The sequence below is a fragment of the Sparus aurata genome, chromosome 9 (assembly GCF_900880675.1).
Source record: "Sparus aurata chromosome 9, fSpaAur1.1, whole genome shotgun sequence".
NCBI lineage: Eukaryota > Metazoa > Chordata > Actinopteri > Spariformes > Sparidae > Sparus > Sparus aurata.
Genome location: NC_044195.1, coordinates 36,370,379 through 36,394,820, shown reverse-complemented (window position 1 = coordinate 36,394,820; position 24,442 = coordinate 36,370,379). Strand labels below are relative to the sequence as shown.

Below are 24,442 nucleotides of genomic sequence, written 5' to 3'. Positions count from 1 at the left end.
AAGAGATATTCATCCCAACTCCAGATTTCCTTAAAAGGTTTAACTCACTTTCAAAACTTGATAGACTAAAAGCCTAATTTAAATGACGTTTTCTTTGAAAGAGTGTGAGAACATTAAACAAACCCAAATTTAATGTTTCTGTGATCTTTGATTGTGTTTAAACTGGATAGTCTTTATTTTCAATGTAATTAGTGAAAATAATCAGAGCAATAAAATAGAGGCTTAGAATAAATGTATTTACATCTTCATAATCATGTGTTTCCATCTTATGTTACACCGTAAAAAAGGAATAATGTCCCCGTTTTGCTCCTGCAGGTCTACAAACTGAACCTGAATGGTACCTACCAGTTCAGGATCAAAGCTGAAAACAAGTATGGCGTCAGTGATGGCTGCGATTCAGAGAAAGTCCAGCTCAGGGATCCGTTTGGCCTCCCTGGCCCTCCACGTAACCCCAAAATTATTGCCGGCACAGCAACCACCATGACCCTGACCTGGGATCCTCCTCTTGATAACGGTGGCTCTACCATCCAGGGATACTGGCTGGAGAAGAGGGAGCGCGGCGCTGTGTACTGGGGTCGTGTCAACCGAGCTCCAGTCACTAAACCGGCAGTGAAGGGTCTGCAGCACACTGTGCTGAGGCTCATCGAAGGAACTGAGTACCAGTTCAGGATTGCAGCCTGCAACGCTGCAGGTGTTGGACCGCCCAGCGAGGCATCTGAGTGCCGCTTCGCTGTGGATCCATGCAGTGAGTGTTACCCTATTATGGTTTTCATTATTAACTGAGACCTTACGCAAAAAGTGAAATTTGAATATTTTACATTATAAAGACTGACATTCCACCTCCTCTCTCAGATGTTCCCAGTCCACCTGGATCTCCCGAGGTTAAAGACAAGACCAAGAGCAGCATTACACTCACCTGGAGCCCCCCGGACAGAGATGGTGGAAGCCCCATCAAGGGTTATATTATCGAGGTCCATGAGGAGGGCTCTCCTGATTGGAGGAGGGTGAACCCTGCCGATAAGCTCCACCCATCCACTGAAATCACTGTCCCAGACCTGAAGGAGGGCAAGAAGTGCAAGTTCAGGATCTACGCTGTGAATGCAGCTGGCAACTCGGAGCCCGCCAAGACTGCCGACATCATAGTTCAGGACATCCTGAGTAAGAGCAACACAGCAGTCAGACTGTAGATCTGCTCATAATACAGGTACTGCTTCTGTTGATATCTGCTGTCTGAAAGTTTTGTTTTTGTGTGTGTTTGCTCTCCAGTTGAGCCAGCAGTGACTCTGGACATCAGCGCTCATGACCTGCTGAACTGCAGAGCGGGAAGGACCATCAGGATTCCTGCCACTATCACCGGACGACCCATTCCCAAAGTCACCTGGACCTTCGATGGAACTGCTGAGACTGAGAAGAAGAATGAACTGCACACACTTCCTGTCGACTCAGAGGTCAGACCCCTCAGAGTTTAGCTGACTTTAAATTAATGTAACTGGTCATTTTTGTTTCACTTAGGCATGAAATTCAAATAACTGTACCAAGTAATTTGCTTTGTTGGACAAAAACCTGCATTATATCTTAAAAAGTATCTCTATAACCCCAACTGCCTGTGGAGAAAGTGTGAATGGCAACTTTTTTAGAACACTAATAAGAACTGACATATATCATACAGTGAGTTCTGACATCGTGCTGGGATTTCCTTTCAGATCCACTCCACCGACACAACCTCAGAGGTCGTGATCTTTGAATCCAAACTGAACCACAGTGGCCGATACATCATCAATGCAGAGAGTCCCGCTGGACACAAGGTGGTCAAAGTCAGAGTCAACGTGCTGGGTATGTAAAGATTCAACAGATTTTATTTATCACAAGCTCATTCAATACTTGCTATGCAGTCCTCGATAAAAATAAGAATTGTAAAAAATTAAGATGTCTTCTTCACCTGTGAGTCTTTTAGTCTTTAATTTCTTGGTTTGTGGATCTGCAGACCTGCCTGGAGCTCCAAGAGACTTTAAGGTCAGCGATGTGACAAGGGGAACCTGCCGACTTACCTGGAAACCTCCACAGTCCGATGGAGGAGAAAGAGTGAAGAGCTACTTCATCGAGAAGAAGACGGTGGACGGCAAAGCCTGGACCAAGGTATGATCAAACCTGCTGCTAAGTGTTAACTGTTCTAGCGGGAAATACACTACAAAGTTATTTATTAGAAAATGCTCTAATGTAAAGTCCTACTCTTCCAGGTGAACCCAGCCTGTGCTGCTCAGTCTATGGTGGTTCCAGACCTCATCAATGGCCAGGAGTACCTGTTCCGCATCAAGGCTGAGAACCGCTTTGGTTTCGGCCCATACGCTGAGACCATTGATGGAACCAAAGCCAGAGATCCAATCCGTACGTACACTCACTTTTATTATTTATTCTACTGTTTTCCGCTGTGGCCAGAGACATGAGATTTTATTTTTAAAAACCTGCATTGTGAAAGTATACTTTAATTTAAATTAATTACGTCAGGACTTCTACTGATTAGTATTTTCTGACAGTGCACTTATACTTTTACATATGTAAAAGATCTTAATACATCTTTCATCACTGTGCACTGCAAATCACACTGGTGTACGAAAATGTGTGCCTCAAGGTTCTAGGTTTGGACCACTTGTGTTTCTGTTATGCATTAATGACATTAAATATATGCAGATGATACTGCCATAAATACACATCAACCCCTTACTTAAAACAAAATTAAAAAGGTTTTACAAGGGTAAGGTCGTTGTTGACTGACAATCTAGTAAAACAATAACTTCAAATCAAAATGACCTTTTGGGTTTATGGATTGACTCTGATTATATGTCATGAGGAGTTCATAAGGAACTGAGTTTTAGGTTTTTTACGTATTATGTTTTTCCTTCTCAACAATAATTAGATTGTGATCTTATCTTTTGTGTCTGCAGATCCTCCTGATCCTCCCACAAGGTTGAAGATTCAGAGCGTGAGGAAGGGCACTGTGACTTTAACCTGGAAGGCTCCAAAGAATGATGGCGGTTCACCTGTCACTCACTACAGCGTGGATCTGCTCTGCTGGGATGCCAGCGGCACCCGGAAAGAGTCCTGGGCGAGGTACACCATCACCTAAGACCCAACCTGGGAAACAAGTCAGGCCATATCCAACTTATATTTAGTCTAATCAGGTCAGGTTCTTTGGACCCGTTTGGGATGACAGCAATTTGGATCAGATCTGATTATCCTCCTTTTTTCAGACCAGGTTGACTATCCTCAGGTCCTTAAAACTGTTTTACCAATACTGTCTTCGCTGATAATCATATTGAATTTGATTACTAGACATCTCATCAATAATAGAACAACATTCTGTTCACAAAAACATTTCTACATCCTGATATTTACAAGGTGTTTTTACCATTTTACGTTTTCCTGCAAATAAATTTGCACTTCACAAATTCTTTCAGAAAGTATATGCTAAAAAATGTGGTCCACGCAACTCACAGTTTTTCTATTTGTAGTAGTACTTGTGGTATTTTTTTTTTTTTGCTCAATGTTGTCTGAAGCTTAACTGTCTGTCTTTCTGTGACTTTCAGGTGTAACAGGAGAGATGTGGACACCACCAGGTTCAAGGTGGAGGACCTGACTGAGGGAGATGAGTACGAGTTCAGAGTGATAGCTTACAATGCAGCCGGAGCCAGCCGACCTTCAACCACAGCTGGACCCATCGTCATCCAGGACCAGACCTGTACGATCATTTTGGACATAATCATTAAGATTCCATGAAGGCACAAATTTAACATGCAGCACTTTATATCAGTGACTGAACTGGCCAATCTTGACAATTTAGCTCAAATTTGATCAAAATTCAAATTTAAAATTTAAAAATGTGTCAACATCTCATTTTTTCGCTGCAGGCACACCGTCTATAGAGCTGGAGGAGTTCATGGAGGTCGAACAGGGCTCCGACATCAGCATCGTGGCTAAGATCCGTGGCTGTCCGTTCCCCACGCTCACCTGGTACAAGGCTCCGCCCCACAAGTCCGACGACAAGGTGGAGGTTCAGTATGACGAGCACATCAACAAGATCGTGTCGGATGATAGCTGCACGCTGCTCATCCAGCAAGGCAAACGTCCTGATACCGGCCTCTACACTCTCGTGGCCTCCAACAGCCTTGGCAAGGCCTCCAAGGAGATGAGACTCAATGTGCTCGGTACAGACAATCAATTCATCAACAATGTCCTAACTCTATTATGTTTAAAGTATTTTTTATGGAAAAAGCTGATCTTTACACTGAAGTTTCATGTTTTATTTAATCATAATTAAAGGACAATGTTTTTTTTAAAACATGAACAAAACTGCCCATAAGAAACAATAAAAAGCTCCATAAACGCAAATCACTTTGATCTACAGGTATGATTAACTTTGATGATTTCTGGAGTCTAAACTTGTTTTTTTTTTTGTTCTTTCAGGCCGGCCTGGTCCTCCCTCTGCTCCCATTAAGTTCGAGGAGATCGGAGCTGAGAAGATCACACTATCCTGGCTGCCACCCAAGGATGATGGTGGGTCCAAAGTCACAAACTATGTCATCTGGAGGCGCGTGGCCAACAGGAAGTCCTGGGTCCCCGTAACCAATGAGCCCAAAGACCGGATCTGGACTGTGGAGAATCTGATGCAAGGACACGAGTACGTGTTTCGCATCATGGCGCAGAATAAATACGGAGTTGGAGAGCCACTGGACAGCGAGCCCGAGGTCGCCCGAAACCTTTTCAGTGAGTCAAAGTTTAAGAAGGATTCCGATTGTCAGACTGGAACAAAATAATTATATGAAATACTTAAAAAGTCTGTACACAGACCATATCCTCCTGTATCTGACAGTGATGGCACTTATTAAACCGTAAACTGCAGTTGTATTGATACAAGACGAATATTTGAATCCTCTAACCTATAATCCTTACCATCTGTCCTGCTGCAGCTGTCCCTGGTCAGTGTGAGAAGCCGACCATAACCAACATCACTTTGGACTCCATGACCCTTAACTGGGAGGAGCCTGAGGACGATGGTGGCACTCCGATCACCGGCTACTGGCTGGAGAGAAAAGAGACGACAGGGAAACGCTGGGTGCGTGTCAGCCGCGACCCCATCCGTCCCATGGGCATGGGCGAGTCCTTCGTGGTGAGTGGACTCATTGAGGGCTCCCAGTACCTGTTCAGAGTCATCGCCATCAATGCAGCAGGACCTGGTCTTCCCAGCGCTTCCACAGACCCCACCTTCGCTAGAGACCCCATATGTAAGAGCCACTCACGAAATCAGACAACTTCAAGTTTCAAATATGCAAAGCAGGATGTTAACCACCTGTCTGTCTCCTCCTGTAGCACCACCCTCTCCTCCAACACCGAAGGTTTCTGATTGGACAAAGTCCACAGTGGACCTGGAATGGATCCCTCCTTTGAAGGATGGAGGCTCCAAGATCGTGGGTTACTGGGTGGAGTACAAGGAGGAGGGCACTGAGGCTTGGGTAAAGGTGAGAGGAAATCAGTCACAACATTCTAAATCCTCACTGGTCCAGGAATACAACTTGGTTATAGAGATAGAGCTTTACTAAAGAGCATCCTTAGAAACTCCATGTATGTGTTTTGTCAGGCCAAGGAAACTGAAGTCCGTGGCACTCGACTTGTTATCACTGGTCTGAAGACTGGTGGAAAATACAAGTTCAGGGTGATTGCCTTCAATGCTGCTGGTAACGGCGAGCCAGGAGAAGTCCCAGAGGTGCTTGAGGTCAACGACAGAACCAGTGAGTTTGTCTGAAAGTCTCAATGTTACACATTTCAAACCATTGTTCTCTCAGCAGTGTGACCTTTGAGGATGTATTTATCCATTTTGGTTGGAAAAAGCAGATTGTAACATCAAGTTTGTTCTACACAGTTGCTCCTGAGGTGGATCTGGATGCCTCAGTTAAGGAAAGGATGGTGGTCCACGCTGGCGGTGTGATCCGTATCATTGCCTATGTGTCTGGCCAGCCGTCCCCAGAGGTCACCTGGAGCAGAGATGGAGCTGCACTGCCTCCTGAGGCTAAAGTAGAGACGACAGCTATCAGCTCTTCTCTGGTCATCAAACCCTGTGCCAGGAGGCACCTCGGCGTTTACACACTAAATGCCAAGAATGCTGGAGGAGAGAAGACGAAGAACATCACCGTGGAAGTTCTAGGTAAAATGTTTTTTTGTGTAAAATTGAGACATCTCAAACTCTCCAATATTTAATTTTTTTAAATTGAGAACCTGTCTGTGTCCTCCTTTAGACGTCCCTGGGCCCGTTGGCATCCCCCTTACTGCCGAGAACCTGAGCTGCGACTCCTGCAAGATCAACTGGTACTTCCCCGAGAACGACGGTGGTTCTCCCATCAGTAACTACATTGTAGAGAAACGCGAGGCTGAGCGTAAGGCCTGGACCTCACTATCCTTCACTGCAAGCAGACAGAATGCCATCGCTCAAGGGCTCACCACCGGAAAGGCCTACTTCTTCAGAGTGGCTGCCGAGAACGCCATCGGCATTGGGCCGTTCGTCGAGACTGCAGCTGAAGTTATCATCAAGGAACCAATCAGTGAGTTTAATTACATAAACATAACGACCACTGGTCTCTATGCTCTATGCTGAGCTATTACTGCTAATCTAGAATCTAATCTAATCTGCATCTAGAAATAAAGCCATTGCAGACACGAATTTTAAGATAATGCCAGAATTTAAACTATAATTTGAAGATAACTCGCAAGACATTTTTGTAAAAAAAAAAAAATGTTAAAGTCAGGATTCTTTAATAATCTTTTTCTGCACTTTTGTCTGTCATCAGTGACGTGTACATTATACAACTGTTACAGTTCTCAGACAACAGAAATAAAACATGTGCTCTCCTCAGGTGTGCCTGACCGCCCTGAGGAGCTTGAGGTCACCAAGGTCACCAAGGATTTGATCAGCGTCACCTGGAAGGCACCCAAATTCGACGGCGGTTCAGAGATCACCATGTACATTCTGGAGGCACGTATGATTGGCAAAGACAAGTATACCAGACTGACAAAGGAGAAGCTGATGGAAAGGAAGTACACATTTGACGGCTTGAGGGAGGGTGACACCTACGAGTTCAGGGTCATTGCTGTCAACGAGGTTGGTCCAAGCAAGCCGTCATTCAGCACCAAACCAATCACCTGCAGGGACGAACTTGGTGAGGACTTTCTACTAACAGGACCATTTTGTGTGTTTATTTAGTTTACAGAATCATTGGCAACATTGGAGTCGTTACTTTTGGATGATTTTGTCTGTAAAAATCTACTTTTGCAGACTTGAAATATTGCTGTTCAATTTGAGAGATTTTAGATTTGAGAAAAGAAAATCAGTATCATTAGCAGAAAAGAAATTAATCTTCACAGAAAACAACAAAACAACTAAACAAAATAACAGAGAATCCCTGTTTTCTGTTCTTACAGAGCCACCAACTATTGAGCTGGACTTCCGCGATAAGATAGTCATCCGTGTGGGGGAGAGCTGCCTGCTGCAAGGGCGCTACACCGGAAAACCTTCACCATCCATTTCATGGTACCGAGATGATGAGGAACTGAAGGCCGACAAACACATCATGTTCAAGAACACACTGACCACCATGTCGCTCGGAGTGATGAAGGCAAAGCGAGAGCATAGTGGCAGATACGTAGTAGTGGTGGAGAACAGTACTGGATCCAGAAAGGGCGTCTGCAACCTCACAGTTGTCGGTATGTAGATGGAACTCGTGTAGAATATTGAGGCTGACATAAGCCAGACTCACCAGTTAAAAGTAATGCAACTGAATTGAAGATGCAGCTACTAAATTATTGATTATTGATAATTGTAAGAGGTCTAAGAATTGACACCTGTGGGGCACTACGAGTAATTGTGCCATTCATTTACATTTAAAATTTGACTGTGCCTGAAGCAGACTTGAAAGCTGCAATTCAAAGATACAAAGCATTACTGCAATAAATGTTGCTTTTCTAAACAAGAAAAGGGATTAGTTTATCACAACATTAAAGATTTGTTATTTCCGTTGTTTCTTTCTTCCCTGCAGACCGTCCCACTCCTCCCGTTGGCCCAGTGGTGTTCGACGAGGTGCACAGAGAGTACATGGTAATCTCATGGAAACCTCCTCTGGACAGTGGTGGAGTCGATGTCTCCAACTACATCATCGAGAAGAGAGACACCAACAGAGATATGTGGACCACGGTGACATCTGCCACCACCAAGACCACATGCAAGGTATGTCCAAAAGGATTGTCAACCAAAATCCAGTCGGCGATCATCCAGAACTACAAAACATGTTTCTTGACTTCAGAGATGTTGACATGTTGTCCTTTTCTTCTCTCAGATCCCCAAGCTAACTGAGGGCAGGGAATACATCATGAGAATCTCTGCTGAGAACATGTACGGCATCAGTGACCCTCTGGAGTCCGAGGAAATGAGAGCCAAAGATCTCTTCAGTATGTTCTGCTCAAACCCTGTAAACACAGAGATACTTGTTTTAGCTCTCCAAAAATTAATTTCAGGAAATTGACTTGATTAAATTCATCTAAATCTAGGTCCTATTTTATTTATGTTTATCATTGTGCCAAAATCCCCTTGGAAAAATTACAAAAAGCAGCTATAATCACAAGACATATTAACTATTACAAAATTCCCCTGATAGTATCTTATTTAATGTCACACAAAATACTAAGTTTATTCAGATTCTTATTTCAATCTATAGATTTTTATTAAATGATTAAGCATCCAAATAAATTTGGTCTCTGCAGAATAAAAATTGATTTCACTCTGTGGCCACCCTTTAGGAGTCCCTGAGGCGCCTGAGATGCCAACAGTCAGAGAGGTGTACGGCACCAACGCACTCGTGCTGTGGAACCGCCCTCGCGATGGTGGAAAGCCCATCACCAACTACATCCTGGAAAAGAAGGAGCCCTCGGCCAAGAGATGGTCCAGAGCCACCAGAGATCCATTGTACCCTGCCACTCAGTACCGAGTCCAGGACCTGGTGGAAGGCTGCGAGTATGAGTTCAGGGTGATGGCTGAGAATGAGCTTGGAACTGGAGACCCTAGTCCACCCTCCAAACCCATCCTCGCCAAAGATCCCATCGGTCAGTTTGACAAAACTCATTAAAAACATTTGTATTATTTGTATTTGTATTATACTCCTATATAATTCAATTAAAAAAAACTTTATTTTTCTGCAGGGGCAATTAAAAGGAAGGTCACTGGTTGCTACTTTAGATGTTTTAAAAACCATATAGTTTACAGTCTTCTATAATATTTCATCCTCACAGTTCGTCCCAGTCCTCCAGTGACTCCCGAGGCCTATGATAAGACCAAGGACTCAGTCAGCCTGAAGTGGAAGTTGCCCCGCCACGATGGAAAAGGCCGGATCTTTGGATACCTTGTTGAGTACCAGAAGCCCGGCGCTGTGGAGTGGAGTCCAGCCAATGAGACGCCAGAACAGTGTCCCGACCTCCACTATGTGGTAACAGGCCTGGCCGATGGACAGGAATATATCTTCCGGATCTTCACCGTAAATGCTGCTGGCAAATCTGACCCTGCATACGTCAAAGAGACCATCAAGGTCCACGACAGACTGGGTAAGTGATTCATTTACAATTCCTCTTTGGTTTCATCTATTATATAGTATCATTTTTTTCGGTAGAAATTAATTCTTTAGCTTAGTTCATCATTATTAGACACATGTAGCTGATGATTTTGTGGCTAATGCAGTTTAACAACAAACCTAAAACTGATAAATAATATTTACACATAATTCAGATAGCTGTATCAGGAAGGCTCTAAAATATTTTTGTGAGCTAGCAAGTTAACAATATAGATCTGGTAATGGTCTGTGTCATTGTTAATGAAATGAGTACAGAGTTACTACTGTATTTATTTAAACGGCTGGTTTAAATATGCATGCATTGCATTTGCTGTATATACAAAATATGGTAATGTCTTCCTATTTTCCTCCACAGAGGCGCCAGAGTTTCTGTTGGATGCCAACATGGCACGTGACCACCTGGCAATGCTGGGCACTGACATCACCCTGAGTGCTACCATTAAGGGTGTGCCCACACCCACCGTCAGCTGGAAGAAGAACGATGGTGACATTCCTTCTCACATAACTGTTGCTGTCACTGCCACCGGTAGCAAAGTCTTCATCCCAAAGTCTGTCCGCGCAGACTCTGGTAACTACACCATCACCGCAGAGAATGCTGCTGGAAAGAAATCAGCAACTGTCACCGTGCTTGTGCTGAGTAAGTGAAACATAAACCATCATAAATTTTGGTCTTGGTTAGTCTTGGACAAAACAATTTGTAGAGATTGATTTAGTTTGTGTCAACATTTACAAACAGGAGCTTAGTTTTTCGTCATTCCAATAGGGAAAACTATGTTTACATTTAGAACATTTTATGTTGATATTTACTCGAACCCACTCTGGTTCCCACCAGACAAACCTTCTCCACCCAGAGACCTGGTGGTCTCCGAGGTGACCAGTGAATCTGCCTACCTGACATGGAAGGTCCCCGAGGACAATGGGGGTGCTGTCATCTCCCATTATGTTGTGCAGAAGAAAGATGTGGCTGCCGATCAGTGGGTGCCTGTCTCTCCTGCCAATAAAAAGCTGAGTCTGATGGCCTTGTACCTTATGGAAGGAATCCAGTACCTGTTCAGAGTGGCTGCTGAGAACCAGTTTGGCAGGAGTGACTTTGTGGTGACCAAGACACCCATCAAGGCTATTGATCCTCTCTGTGAGTAAAAGTCATTATTAGGTTATGTATATAATTTTACTCTTGAGCCTGATCTGAATTCTGAAAAATGTTCAGCAACTGGAATATCAATTGTATACCAATAACCAGCAATAAGTTGTTGTTTTCTCCACACCTTTAAGATCCCCCTGGCCCACCCAAGAACCTGCACCACACAGACGCAGATAAGACAGAGGTGTGGTTGGCATGGGAGTGGCCTGACCGTACCGGTGGAAGTGAAATCACCGGTTTCATTGTGGAGCACCAGGAAGATGGCCAAACTGACTGGGTCACCTTCAAGACAGTCAGCAACAACCATGCTCATGTCACTGGTCTGTTGGAGGGAAAGACTTACCGCTTCAGGGTTAAGTCTCAGAACGCAATCGGCATAAGCCGTCCTGACACTAGCGTCCCTGTCACTTGCCAGGAGAAGACATGTAAGAAACAAAATTGATGTGGAGTTGATTTTTAATGCAAATGCTGTTCTTTCTCTTATAATAAGCACCTAATATTATTGATGTTTTGTTTTCCTTCAGTGCCACCAACTATTGAAGTGGACGTGAAGCTTATTGAAGGTCTTGTTGTCAAAGCTGGCAGTATTGTTGTCCTTCCAGCCAAGATGACAGGCATCCCCATCCCCACCGCCAAATGGATGAGTGATGGCAAGGAGATTACATCTGAGGGCAGCTATCAAATTGAGTCTGCTGGATCCTCCACTATCCTCACTATCCCTGAATGTAAGAGGGGAGACACTGGAGAGTATATCCTCACTGTGGCCAATCCTGCAGGAAGCAAGACTGTGGCTCTGCATGTCACAGTGCTGGACATTCCAGGTCCACCCATTGGACCAGTCAACATCTTAGAGGTCACCCCTGATTACATGATGATCCAATGGAGGGCACCTAAGGATGATGGTGGCACACCCATTACCAACTATGTGGTTGAAAAGAAGGATGTGAAGAAACCATGGGAGCCCTGGTCTGTTGTGAGTTCCAGTGGTACCAGCACCAAGGCCAAGGTGTCCAGGCTGGAGAAGGGTCGTGAGTACATTGTCCGCATCCGTGCAGAGAACAAGATTGGAATTGGTGCAGGGCTTGAGAGTCCTCCTACTATTGCCAAGCACATGTTCAACCCTCCTGGTCCACCAGGCCTGCCAGAGTGCTCTGATATCACAGAGAATGCTGTGACAGTGCAGTGGCCCCTGCCTGACTATGATGGAGGCAGCCCCATCAGTGGCTATGTGATTGAACGCAGAGAAATGACTGGAAAGTGGATCCGTGTCAACAAAACTCCTGTGCTGGATCTCAGATACAGAGTCTCAGGGCTGTTTGAAGGTAACAGCTATGAGTTCAGAGTGTTTGCAGAGAATGTTGCTGGTGTCAGCGAGCCTTCTCCTACTTCTGACCCCATTAAGGCTACACGCGCCATCACCAAACCTGGACCCCCTAGCAATCCTAAACTGAAGGACTGGAGCAAGTCCTATGCGGACATCTGCTGGACCAAGCCTACAAGAGACGGAGGTAGTCCTATCCTAGGCTATGTGGTCGAGGCTCAGAAGTCGGGAAGCGCCCAGTGGGACAGAATCAACAAGGATCTCATCAAGATATGTGCCTACAGAGTGCCGGGCCTCATTGAAGGAATGGAGTACAGATTCCGCATCAGAGCCACCAACAAGGTTGGAGACAGTGAACCCAGGGAGCTTGCTGAGACTGTCTTGGCAAAGGACATCCTTGTACCGCCTGAAGTTATTGTCGATGTGTCCTGCCGCGATGCTTTGACAGTCAGGGCAGGTCAGATCATAAGTTTGATTACCAGGGTGAAGGGCAGACCAGACCCAGAGATCACATGGACCAAGGATGCAAGAGCCTTGTCCAGAGACAAGCGCACTGAGATGAACAACAACTACCCAATGTGTGAACTGGTCATCAATGATGCAGTGAGGTCAGACTATGGTAAATATGCCATTGTTGCAAAGAACAGTAGTGGACAAGCACAGGCCACCATTATTGTCAATGTCCTGGACACACCAGGAGCTTGCCAGAACCTGAAAGTAGCGTATGTGACGAAGAACTCCTGCATGGTATCTTGGGAGAACCCTGAGGATAACGGGGGCACTGAGATCACTCAGTACACTATTGCGTGCCGTCAGCCCAGCCAGAGAGGATGGACTGTGGTGTCCAGTGACTGCACCAAGCGTCTGATGAAGGCGCCTCTCACTGAGGGCTGCGAGTACTTCTTCCGTGTCAACGCAGAGAACAAGATTGGTGCTGGTCCAACCACTGAGACCAAGACACCTGTTCTGGCAGTTGATCCCATTGAGAAGCCTGGCGAACCAATTGACTTCCACATCTCTGAGATCGGCAAGACCTTCTGCTTCCTGAAGTGGAAGAAGCCAGACTACGATGGTGGTAGTCGTAACATCGGTTATCATGTTGAGAAGAAGCCAAAGGAGGCTGAAGAGTGGGAGAGGCTTCACAAGGGTGCCATCAAAGAGACTTATTTCATGGCTGATAGGTGCATCGAAAACCAGATCTACCAGTTTAGAGTTCAGACTAAGAATGAGGGAGGTGAGAGCAACTGGGTAACCACTGCTGAAGTATTGGTTAAGGAACAGCTCGTGGAGCCTGAAGTTAACATTAAACTTGATGGAACACTTGTGGTCAAGGCAGGAGACTCCATTCCTATTGAGGCAGTAGTGAAGGGCAAACCCCAGCCAGATGTCAAATGGACCAAAGATGAGAGCACAGAGGAGATGAAGAAGAGCCCAAGGCTTCAGATCGAAAGTGGGGCTGACTTTTCGAAGCTGTTACTCACCGGTGCCAGGCGCACAGACAGTGGCAAATATGTTGTCACTGCTTTGAATAGTGCAGGATCCTGCTCTGCTCATGCTAAGGTCAATGTCCTGGATAGGCCAGGCCCAATCAGGGATCTCAAGGTGTCTGGTATCACTACTGACAGGTGCCATCTTGCCTGGGAAGTTCCAGAGGATGATGGTGGCTGTGAAATCTACAATTACATTATTGAGAAATGTGAGACTAAGAGAGGAGTCTGGTCTGTCCACTCTAACGCTGTCATCACCAACAATGCTAAAGTCACCCGTCTTATTGAGGGTAATGAATATATCTTCAGAGTCCGTGCTGAGAATAAAATGGGTCCTGGCCCTGCAGTGCAAAGTGAGTCCATTGTCGCTGGCACCCAGTTCAGGGTACCTGATGCCCCTGATGCACCAGAGGTCACCAAGATCGCCAAGGAGGAGATGACTGTGCAATGGTCAGAGCCAGAGAAGGATGGTGGAAAGCCAATCATAGGTTATCTGTTGGAGAAAAGAGAAGAACATGCCGTTAGGTGGTCTCCTATCAATAAGGATCCAATCCCTGCAACCCGTTTTACAGTAACTGGACTCCTGCCCCTCCATGACTACCAGTACAGAGTAAAGGCTGTCAATGAAATTGGTATTGGCAGCCCAAGCAAGGCTTCACGTGCCATCACTGCCAAGGACACAGTTGGTATGTAACCAGTAATAATGTTTTAATTGTGTTTATTATCTATTTGTTAACAAATGTACCCAATGTTGGGATTACTATAGACAAAGTCAATGGCTTCATCTTCACACATCTCTATGTCTTACAGAGCCTCCTGCACCTCCTACCAACATGAAGGTCCTGGACAGCTCAAAGTCCACTATCACCCTGGGCTGGACCAAGCCTGTATCAGATGGTGGAGCTCCCCTTATTGGCTACGTTGTGGAGATGCGGGCACAGGGAAGTGCCAAGAAAGGAGATGATGGTTGGAAGAGGTGCAATGTGGCTGCTCAGCTGGTAGTGTGCGAGTTCACAGTAACAAGTCTGGATGAAAATCTTGTGTATGAATTCAGAGTATCGGCTCAAAACCAGGTGGGCATGAGCCTGCCATGTGACCTGGAGGGTGCTGTGATCCCCAAGGAGATTCTAGGTGAGAACTTCCTTTAAGTTGCTTTTATGGTAACTAAATAGCTTAACAGTTTGACATGACAACATGGTGGACTAGATTTACATCAAACTAACACCTGCACTGTTCCTTCCAACAGAGGCACCAGAGATTGACTTGGACGCCAACCTTAAGCAAGGACTAACAGTCAGAGCGGGCTGTCCCATCAGACTGTGTGCCACCATCAGAGGTAGACCACCACCTACAGTCCTCTGGAGAAGGATGGGCATTGACAATGTAGCCAGGAAGGGAAAGGTTGACATCATTGACACTATGACCTTCCTGGTGATCCCTGATAGTACCCGTGACGACTCTGGCAAATACTGCCTGACTCTAAGGAGTTCTGCTGGAGAGAAGGCTGTGTTTGTCACTGTTAAGGTTCTGGGTAAGTCCTTGTTTTCTTTTAATGCTGCACACAACCTAGTTGCAATCAACATCATAAAATATACTTGTCCTACAAAAACCTGTAATCATTATTTTCTGACAGACACTCCCGGACCCGTGATGAACCTGGAGGCTACTGACATAAAACAGACAACAGCCATGTTGTCCTGGACTCCACCAGAGAATGATGGTGGCAGCGAAGTCACTCACTACATTGTCGAGAAGCGTGAGATCGACCGCAAGACTTGGGCAACTGTCAAGGCTGAAGTTTTGAATGATAAGATTCCCTTCAAAGTCAGTGGTTTGATGCCAGGCACCGAGTACTACTTCAGAGTCACAGCTGTCAATGAGTATGGCTCTGGAGTTCCCAGAGTGTCGCCCACTTCCTACCTGGCCTCTGATCCTGTCAGTACGTATTGTCTCTTAGTCACAAACTGTGACACTAAAACTAAGAGCTTACACACATCTTATAGCTGCCCACTGTGCTCTGTTTTTCTTTTTCATCAGTACCTCAACACACCCATTTGATTTCCCTTTTCAGGCAAGCCCGATCCATGTGAGAAGATTGAGGTTCTGGATATCACTAAAAACAGTGCGACAGTCGGCTGGGTGAAGCCTGCAAGGGATGGTGGTGCCAAGATAGACGGTTACGTAATTGAATACATTGAGGTCAAACCGCCTCCAGAGCCCCCAGCACCTGTGGAGGTTTGTCATGTCACCAAACTAATTCTTCTCTGAATGCTTTAATCAACTGCTTTATTTAATTTTTTTATAATCTTCTGATTTTATTTGTTTCTTTTATGTTCCATTATTGTGCTCAATTTGCTGCAGGTTCCAGAGGGAGAGGAAGCTCCTCCACCGCCTCCACCACCTCCAGTGGTAGAGGATGAAGAGGAGGCAGAACCTGAAAAGGAAGTCTGGAACGCTTACACCACAGTGAAAGGTTTGACAATCAGCATCAGTGGCCTGAAGGAAGGCAAGAGGTACAAGTTCCGAGTCGCTGCCAAGAACATCATGGGCATGAGTTCATTCACCGAGACCAGGCAGCCAATCGAGATTAAGGAACAGATGTGTAAGTTGTCACTCTGGATTAATAAGAGATCATTAAGAAGTAGTCCTAATCATTATCCTATGAAAAGACAACATTTAAATAATCTTATGTTCATTTATTTTATATCAGGATTTAATTGTTGCATTATTTTGAAACAATAATTATTTGTAATATGGTAACATGAAGTATAGCAATATCCAGAGCTAACACTAAATAAGACGATCATTGATCTCAAGGCTGCTCTCAACTTCACTATTTAATCATTTCAGTCTAATAAATCAAATTCTGTACTTACCTGCAGTGGAGCCAAAGATTGTCATGCCAGAGACAGCAGGTGCCAGAGCTGGAGCCAAGCTCAGAGTAGAAGCACTGGTTTCCGGAAAACCTGCCCCAACTTGCAAATGGATGCGTGGTGAGAATGCAGTGGTTCCGTCCAGCCGTCTTGCTGTGCACCAGTCCGGCAACCTGTGTGTCCTGATCATCAAAGATGTGTCCAGGACTGACAGTGGAGAGTACAGCCTGGTGGCTGAAAACAGCTCTGCAAAGGTGGTCGAGTCCCTGAAGATTGTCATCAGAGGTCAGTATATTCCACAATAAGATTATTTCAAGAAAGGTAAATAATTTTAAGGATTTTAACAAACTTTTCATTATGGAGATTTTTCTAGTTTAAAGCTGACTATTCTGTGTGTTTCAGACATCCCAGGTCCTCCGGAGGGCCCTGTGGTGATCAGTGACATCGACTCTGATGCCTGCTCCCTGTCCTGGAATAAACCACTGGAGGATGGAGGCAGCAATATCACCAACTATGTGGTGGAAAAATGTGACGTGAGTAGAGGTGACTGGGTGACGGCTCTCTCTTCATGCGGGAAGACAGGTTGCAGACTTGGGAAGCTCATCCCCGGGAAGGAGTATGCGTTCCGTATCCGTGCAGAGAATCGTTTTGGTGTGTCAGACCCCATTCAGTCTGAGAGGATGGTGGCCAAATTCCCCTTCGGTAAGATAAACTGAAATAGGTCCACAGTACAGTCTTTTATAGCTTTAGATGCAAGCATGCATCCTAGCTTGGCATGTTTTTTCAACACAGACCATATCAATTTTGTTTTTTGTCATCAGATGTTCCTGGTGAGCCTCTCAAGTGCCGCATCAACAAGACCAACAAAGACTGCATGTTTGTGGCCTGGGATAAGCCTGAGAGTGATGGTGGCAGTCCAATCACAGGTTACTATATAGAGCGTAAGGAGAGGAACAGCCTGCTGTGGGTGAAGGCCAATGACACTGTCGTCCGCACTACTGAATATCCCTGTGCTGGCCTCATTGAGGGCCTGGAATACACTTTCAGAGTGTCTGCCATCAACCGTGCAGGCCAGGGCAAACCAAGCATAAAGACTGACTTTGTCACTGCCAGGACACCTATTGGTAGGTTTCCCGACCAGACAACAACACCTAGGCCGCAAGCTTTATTAATTTAATCTTCTTTCCTTACCTTTGTTCATTTGTCTCTCTGTGTCACAGACACTCCAGGTAAACCTGAGGTCCTGGATATAACCAAGAACTCTGTCACTCTCGTTTGGACTCGCCCAAAGAATGACGGTGGCAGCAAGATCATTGGCTACTATGTCGAGGCCATGCGGGTGCCAGGAGATGTTTGGATACGCTGCAACACCAGCAGCCAGAATGTCCCAAGGGAGGAGTATACAGTGACAGGCTTGGAGCGAGACCTGCAGTATCAGTTCAGAGTCATAGCCAAAACTGCTGTCAACATAAGCAAACCCTCTGAGCCCACTGACCCTATCCTGGTCTGTGCTGAGAATGGTGAGATATTCTGCTTTAACACTGTTATGAACTTGCTGATAAACCAGTGACCATGAAAACATTACAACATTTTCAGTTGGACAACTGTAAGCTTGTGATTGTGTCTCTTAGTAATAGTTGTAACACTACTTTATCTCATCTTGACAAAGTTCCCCCAAGGGTGGAGCTTAATGCCAGGATGCAGAAGGGTTTGAAGATAAAGGCCCAAACCACAGTCCTCCTGGAGGCTGAAGTGTTCGGTAAGCCTATGCCCAGAGTGACCTGGAGGAGAGGCGATGATAGCCTAAAGTCAGGTGAGGGCCAGGTCATCACCCAGCAGAGGAATCACTACCAGCTGGAGATGACGGCAGTTACTAAGGAGCACACAGGAACCTACACCATCACGGCCGAGAATGCCAGCGGCTCAAAGACCGCTGAAATCCAGGTCAACGTCCTGGGTGAGAACTTTTCATCCTTTATTATGGGCTGTCTGTTAGAAACTGTAGCAGGATAAAATAAAATAAAAAAGGGGGACTTACATAGGCTAGAGGCCCTAATCACATCAAATTATCGATGATATGCATGCAGGTCTACCATTCTACATGCAGTGTTTAGATGGCTGATATTCCATTATTTCATATCTCTTCAGATGTGCCTGGTGCTCCTGCCAGTGCCAAATACATAGAGGTGTGTGCCACAAGCATCAAAATGTCCTGGGAGCCTCCTCTGAAGGACGGTGGCGCAGCCATCAGCAACTACATTGTGGACAAGCGTGAAACCAGCAGAGCCAACTGGGCCCAGGTCTGCGCTAAGATCAAGGGCAATGTCCTTGAGTTCAACGTGGAGAAACTGATTGAGGGTCATGAGTACCAGTTCCAAATTCGTGCTGAAAACATGTGGGGAGTTGGAGACCCACACATCACCAGCCCTGTCATTGCCAAGAACCCATTCAGTGAGTCATTACCAGCATATCTTCTGAGTTTATTCACACACATAATGTCAGTGGCCGTAGCAAACTTTAGAATTATGTACTACAGTTGTAAATTGATACAAAACTTGAAAGTGCTCACTGTCTAATTTCATATTCTTTAATTATCTGAAGATTCTTATCACAATGTGTCAACATTTTGTTGCTTATTTCACACTTGAAATCTTTTTTTAATATCCAGCTGTACCTGGCCCTTGTGAGGCCCCACTGATTACTAACGTGACCAAGGATAATATGACTGTGAGCTGGAAAGAGCCTGCAGATGATGGCAAGTCCACCATCCTGGGCTACATGCTGGAAAAGAAAGAGACCAAGGAGCTGAACTGGACCAAGGTGAACAGGAAGCCCATGACAGATAGGACCCTGGAGATTACAGGTCTTACAGAGGGAGTTGAGTACGAGTTTAGAGTCACTGCTGTCAACATGGCAGGGCTGGGCAAACCTAGCGAACCGTCTGCTGGCACCACCGCAAAGAATCCCATCAGTGAGTCCCATGACCTCTTTGTGAAGTTCTGTCTTAATGAGATAATATGTCAAACCGTTACTTGGAGATCAAAGACTTTGTAGGTATTTTCAACTCAATTTTTTTGTTCCACAGCTCCACCTAGCCCTGTCATTAACCCAAGTGTGACAGACACCACCCACTGCACCATCAGTCTTACCTGGACTGCTCCAGCCAATGATGGTGGAAGCCCTATCATTGGTTACTTGGTGGAGTGCAAGAGGACCAGCACTGCAGACTGGATCCGCTGCAATGTCCCCAGGAACCTGCAGGAGACCAACTACGTCATCCAGAACCTCATCGATAAGGCAGAGTACCAGTGCCGCATCACTGCCATCAATAAAGTTGGCTTCAGCGAGCCAGCTGAAGTACCTGGCACACATGTGGCCAAAGACATAATTGGTAAGTATGATTTCGATATGACCTGATTGCAGTCGGTGTAAGTACAAAAAAGTATAATTGACATAACATGGTATACAAGAAATACAAGATTTTGCAGTTCTTTAAAACTGGCTTCAACCTGGAAAAATGCAGCTTATTTATAGTAAGCTAAATTATGACTAAGGCTGAATGAAAATGAAAACAATCATTAAAGCTGGCTGTTGTCGTTTTAGCCTTGCTCACTGTGTTTTGGTTTTTAAAAATGTTTTTCAACTTACACTGGCTGTATCTTAGATAAACATGTCTTTGTATTAGTTTCATAAGAGGGCACAAAAAATGCAGTATTTCATTAGACTGTCACCTGTGTGTTCATGCAGTTGCTCCAGAGGCAGAGCTGAGTGCTGAGCTGAAGGAGGTCCTGGAGCTGCAAGCTGGTGCCACCATGAAGCTGCAGGCCACCATCAAGGGCCGTCCCATTCCCAAGGTCACCTGGGCAAAGATGAACACCAACATCAAGAGCCGCCAGGGCATTATCATCAAATCCACCAGTACCGACACCCTGGTAAAGGTGGATAATGTTAACAGATATGATGCCGGCAAATACATCCTGAGCCTGGATAGCACTGCTGGCATGAAGATGTACACCATTGTAGTCAAAGTTATTGGTGAGTGAATGAGTGGTGTTATTTATTCACTAAGAAAATGCACTAACCTTGCATTGTATCGATTCTACTGTATAGAGGCTGACTGAGACCAGCTTCCTTAGTTGGAATCATTAGAAAAAGGAGCACGTTCTAAAAATGATGGGTTTAGGTCCATATTTAAAGAGCCACCATTATAAGTGTTGTTGTCTCTCCAGATACTCCCGGACCACCAGTCAACCTGATGGTGAAGGAAACAACCAAAGACAGCGCTTCAATCTACTGGGACGCTCCTCTGATTGATGGTGGCCATGAGATCACCCACTACATTGTTGAGAAACGTGACACTGAGAGGAAGGCCTGGTCCATTGTCTCCAACAACTGCACCAAGACAGCATTCAAGGTTGAAGACCTGGATGCTGGAAGGTCTTACTGCTTCAGAGTGTCAGCAGTTAACAAGCTTGGTGCTGGAGAGTGTTGCGAGACAGCCGATTCAGTCAGAGCTACTGGTGGGTTGGAGAAAAGATTTTGTGGTTGCCCTTTTGTTTTTTGTTCTTGCAAATATCATAAATCACTGTTCTTGTTTTAACTTTTCCAGAGGAGCCTGGGCCTGTTATGGACTTCAAGACCCTTCTGGTTACCAAGGACTCTTGCACTCTAAGCTGGAAGAAACCCCTTACTGATGGTGGCAGTCGCATCATCTGCTATGTTCTGGAGGTTCTCAATGGTGACGACAAGTACAAGGAGCTAATGAGGTCCAAAAACATGCAGTACAGTGCGAAGGACCTGGTGGAGGGCAGAGAATACAATTACAGAGTCAAAGCTGTGAATGACACAGGAGAGAGCGCTGCCAAAGAGCTGACGGTGGTGGCCAAGGACCAGATCAGTAAGTGACTGTCAATATTTATGAAACTTACTCACAAAGATCTCAGTGTGTAAAGTGCTAAAAGTAGATTTTTTAAAAACATATTCCTTCCCTCTGCAGTTATTCCTAGCTGTGACTTGAGGGAGCTGCCCAACATGTGCTACATTGCCAAGGAGGGCAGCACTGTCCGTTTAAAGATCCCAATCATCGGCAAACCTACGCCCAAGGTCTCCTGGAAGAAGGGAGAAGATGAGGACTTGACAGACACTGGCCGAGTGTGTGCAGAGTCCTCCTCAGTCAACACCACCCTCCTGATCAGGGACTGCCAGAGGAGTGATGCTTCCAAATACACCATCACCCTGAGGAACAGTGCTGGAAGCAGGGAGTCCACCATTTTCATCAGGTATGAATTCGACTGTACAAGGGCATTCAATGCCAGAGAATGTAATGCAACATGCACAATATTTCCCCCCACATTGGATCAATGCTAATATATGTCATATCCACTCAATATTGTTTATATTTAGAAACAAATGTGAAAAAGGAAAACAATGATTTAAATCCCCATGTCTCCTTTCAGGGTCGTGGGTAAACCTGGCATCCCTGTTGGTCCTATTAAGTTCAAAGATGTATCTGCCGATGGTGCTACACTAAAGTGGGGCGCTCCTAAAGATGACGGTGGCTCAGAGATCACAAACTACATCCTGGAAAAGAGGGACTCCATCACCAACATGTGGGTGACTGTTTCCTCTGCTGTGGAGACCAACACTATGAGGGTAACTGGTCTCCATGAGGGCACAGAGTACATCTTCAGGGTCTGTGCTGAGAACAAGTACGGAATTGGAGAAGGACTTAAGTCTGAGCCCGTTGTTGCTAAACATCCATTCAGTGAGTAACTAATATAATAATTCACATTTTAAAGGATGAATGTTAGCTGTGTAACTTAAAAATGCAGCTTCTCCTCACGGGACTATACCACTGTTTTTGTGCAGATGTTCCCGATGCTCCTCCTCCACCTCAGATCATGAGCATGCGCCACGACTCTGCTTACCTGGCTTGGTCTGACCCCAGGAAGACTGGAGGATCTCCCATCACAGGTGCGGTTAGACAGAATACCTGACCTACGTACTGTCAACTATGTTATTTGTTTTACATTAAATAAAAATTTTTTCTGTTTGCTACAACTAACTGATATCTGTAAGATGTGCAGGTGTTATGTAAGTTTAATGTGGTTATGTTCTTTGGTACTACTATCAGGATACCATGTTGAGTTCAAGGAGAGGAACAGTATGTTGTGGAAGAGGGCGAGCCCAGCTGCCTTGATGATGAAGGAACACAAGGTAACTGGGCTGACTGAAGGTCTAGAGTACGAGTTCAGAGTCCTGGCAATAAATCTGGCTGGCATTGGCAGACCGAGCGCTCCCACTGATCCACAAGTGGCCCTGGATCCCATCGGTATGTCTAAAAAGGGAAAGTGGCAATGATTATAATATTGTACTATTTGCTGCAATCCATTTATATTTTTTATATCATTATCATTAGATGCTCCTGGTAAACCTGACGTAATCAGCATCACCAGAAGTACTGTGACCCTTCAGTGGACAGAGCCACAGTTTGATGGTGGCCACAGGCTGACTGGCTACATCATTGAAAAGCGTGACTTGCCTTCTAAGATCTGGGTGAAGGCCAACAATGTGAATGTTGTAGAGCCTGCGTTCACTGCAACTGATCTGCAGGAGGGCTGCAAATATGAATTCAGAATCAGGGCAAAGAATGCTGCCGGCGCTCTAAGTCCACCCTCTGAGCAGACAGATACCATTCTCTGCACAGATGAATATGGTGAGATATAAACATGCACTAACATGATTAATTTGTGACTCTGTATATGTTTGATGATTATCTTTTGCATGAAATATTAAGTTTTCTCTGTTTTACCCAACAGCTGCACCAACCATTATTATTGACGCCCAGGTGAAGGAGGGTCTAACTGTCCGAGCAGGGGATACTATTGTCATCACTGCCACAAGCATTTTAGGCAAACCTGCACCAACCTCGTGTTGGTCAAAGGGAGGAAAGTACTTTAAACCTTCAGATATCGTTCAAATTGAGACCACTACAACTTCCTCCACTCTGTCCATCAAGTATGCCGGCAGGAAAGACACTGGGGAATATGTCATCACTGCAAGCAACCCCTTTGGTGTAAAGGAGGAAACTGTCAAGGTTACAGTTTTGGATGTTCCTGGGGTTCCTGGACCTATTGAATGCAGTGGTGTCTCCTCTGAAAAGGTCACTCTTACCTGGACAGCTCCTACTGAGGACGGAGGGTCACCTATCAAGTATTACACCCTTGAGAAGAGAGAGACTAGCCGTCTGCTTTGGACTATCCTGGAAGAGAAGGTCATCGACTGCCACTATGTAGCCAACAAGCTCATCCAGGGAAATGAGTACTTCTTCAGAGTCTCTGCTGTTAACCAGTATGGTGCCAGTGAGCCATCTCACTCTGAGGCCGTCAAGATGGTTGATAGATTTGGTATGTGCAGTTAGTTTATGTTCCTCATTGCATCTTACATCCTACATTTTTACGTATTTTTTAAAGATAAAATGTTTGTGGAAGAAAAATACAGACTCCATTTATGAATGTGTTTCTTCTGTCTACTCATGTAGGTCCTCCTGGTCCACCATCTAAACCAGAGGTTGAGAAAGTCGATGGACATTCAGCCACTGTGACCTGGAGGAGGCCAGCTGAGGATGGAGGAAGTGACATCATAGGTTACTGTGTTGAGAAGAAGGAGAGAAAGGGTATGAGATGGTTCAGGGCATCTAAGAAATCCATTGCTGAGCTCAGCTATGAGGTTACCGGTCTCACAGAGGGCATCGAGTATGAGTTCCGTGTTCTTGCTGAGAATAAAGCCGGCTTTGGAGAGCCAAGTGAACCATCTATGCCTGTCAGAACAGTAGTTGTTGCCTGTAAGTGAAAAGAAGCACTAAAGTATTTCTAATGTTAAAATACTACTTCAAATCACCAGTTCGTACAAAATGTTATATAAAGTTTTAAAAGACATTAACCATATGTGTTTTTTCC

At 45.2% G+C, this 24,442-nt stretch overlaps 1 protein-coding gene across 1 annotated transcript in view; it reads left to right on the top strand.

Moving 5' to 3' along the window:
- The window catches only part of ttn.1 (titin, tandem duplicate 1), a 168,685-nt gene that overhangs the window by 99,771 nt on the left and 44,472 nt on the right, over positions 1 to 24,442 (top strand). Inside the window, exons 143-190 of the mRNA XM_030429348.1 lie at positions 316 to 745; positions 853 to 1,158; positions 1,267 to 1,448; positions 1,704 to 1,833; positions 1,985 to 2,136; positions 2,238 to 2,385; positions 2,943 to 3,108; positions 3,585 to 3,736; positions 3,906 to 4,202; positions 4,462 to 4,761; positions 4,965 to 5,279; positions 5,365 to 5,513; positions 5,633 to 5,783; positions 5,915 to 6,196; positions 6,288 to 6,590; positions 6,903 to 7,205; positions 7,468 to 7,749; positions 8,082 to 8,269; positions 8,379 to 8,490; positions 8,839 to 9,141; positions 9,328 to 9,636; positions 10,018 to 10,299; positions 10,495 to 10,794; positions 10,935 to 11,228; positions 11,328 to 14,297; positions 14,422 to 14,742; positions 14,858 to 15,142; positions 15,245 to 15,550; positions 15,683 to 15,846; positions 15,973 to 16,213; positions 16,494 to 16,769; positions 16,887 to 17,186; positions 17,306 to 17,608; positions 17,705 to 18,004; positions 18,154 to 18,441; positions 18,633 to 18,935; positions 19,153 to 19,455; positions 19,570 to 19,875; positions 20,232 to 20,519; positions 20,714 to 21,004; positions 21,094 to 21,381; positions 21,481 to 21,763; positions 21,941 to 22,248; positions 22,353 to 22,457; positions 22,618 to 22,815; positions 22,903 to 23,199; positions 23,303 to 23,890; positions 24,025 to 24,327. Coding sequence (XP_030285208.1) covers positions 316 to 745; positions 853 to 1,158; positions 1,267 to 1,448; positions 1,704 to 1,833; positions 1,985 to 2,136; positions 2,238 to 2,385; positions 2,943 to 3,108; positions 3,585 to 3,736; positions 3,906 to 4,202; positions 4,462 to 4,761; positions 4,965 to 5,279; positions 5,365 to 5,513; positions 5,633 to 5,783; positions 5,915 to 6,196; positions 6,288 to 6,590; positions 6,903 to 7,205; positions 7,468 to 7,749; positions 8,082 to 8,269; positions 8,379 to 8,490; positions 8,839 to 9,141; positions 9,328 to 9,636; positions 10,018 to 10,299; positions 10,495 to 10,794; positions 10,935 to 11,228; positions 11,328 to 14,297; positions 14,422 to 14,742; positions 14,858 to 15,142; positions 15,245 to 15,550; positions 15,683 to 15,846; positions 15,973 to 16,213; positions 16,494 to 16,769; positions 16,887 to 17,186; positions 17,306 to 17,608; positions 17,705 to 18,004; positions 18,154 to 18,441; positions 18,633 to 18,935; positions 19,153 to 19,455; positions 19,570 to 19,875; positions 20,232 to 20,519; positions 20,714 to 21,004; positions 21,094 to 21,381; positions 21,481 to 21,763; positions 21,941 to 22,248; positions 22,353 to 22,457; positions 22,618 to 22,815; positions 22,903 to 23,199; positions 23,303 to 23,890; positions 24,025 to 24,327 — 15,451 coding nt within the window. The remainder of the gene's footprint in view (positions 1 to 315; positions 746 to 852; positions 1,159 to 1,266; positions 1,449 to 1,703; positions 1,834 to 1,984; positions 2,137 to 2,237; positions 2,386 to 2,942; positions 3,109 to 3,584; positions 3,737 to 3,905; positions 4,203 to 4,461; positions 4,762 to 4,964; positions 5,280 to 5,364; positions 5,514 to 5,632; positions 5,784 to 5,914; positions 6,197 to 6,287; positions 6,591 to 6,902; positions 7,206 to 7,467; positions 7,750 to 8,081; positions 8,270 to 8,378; positions 8,491 to 8,838; positions 9,142 to 9,327; positions 9,637 to 10,017; positions 10,300 to 10,494; positions 10,795 to 10,934; positions 11,229 to 11,327; positions 14,298 to 14,421; positions 14,743 to 14,857; positions 15,143 to 15,244; positions 15,551 to 15,682; positions 15,847 to 15,972; positions 16,214 to 16,493; positions 16,770 to 16,886; positions 17,187 to 17,305; positions 17,609 to 17,704; positions 18,005 to 18,153; positions 18,442 to 18,632; positions 18,936 to 19,152; positions 19,456 to 19,569; positions 19,876 to 20,231; positions 20,520 to 20,713; positions 21,005 to 21,093; positions 21,382 to 21,480; positions 21,764 to 21,940; positions 22,249 to 22,352; positions 22,458 to 22,617; positions 22,816 to 22,902; positions 23,200 to 23,302; positions 23,891 to 24,024; positions 24,328 to 24,442) is intronic.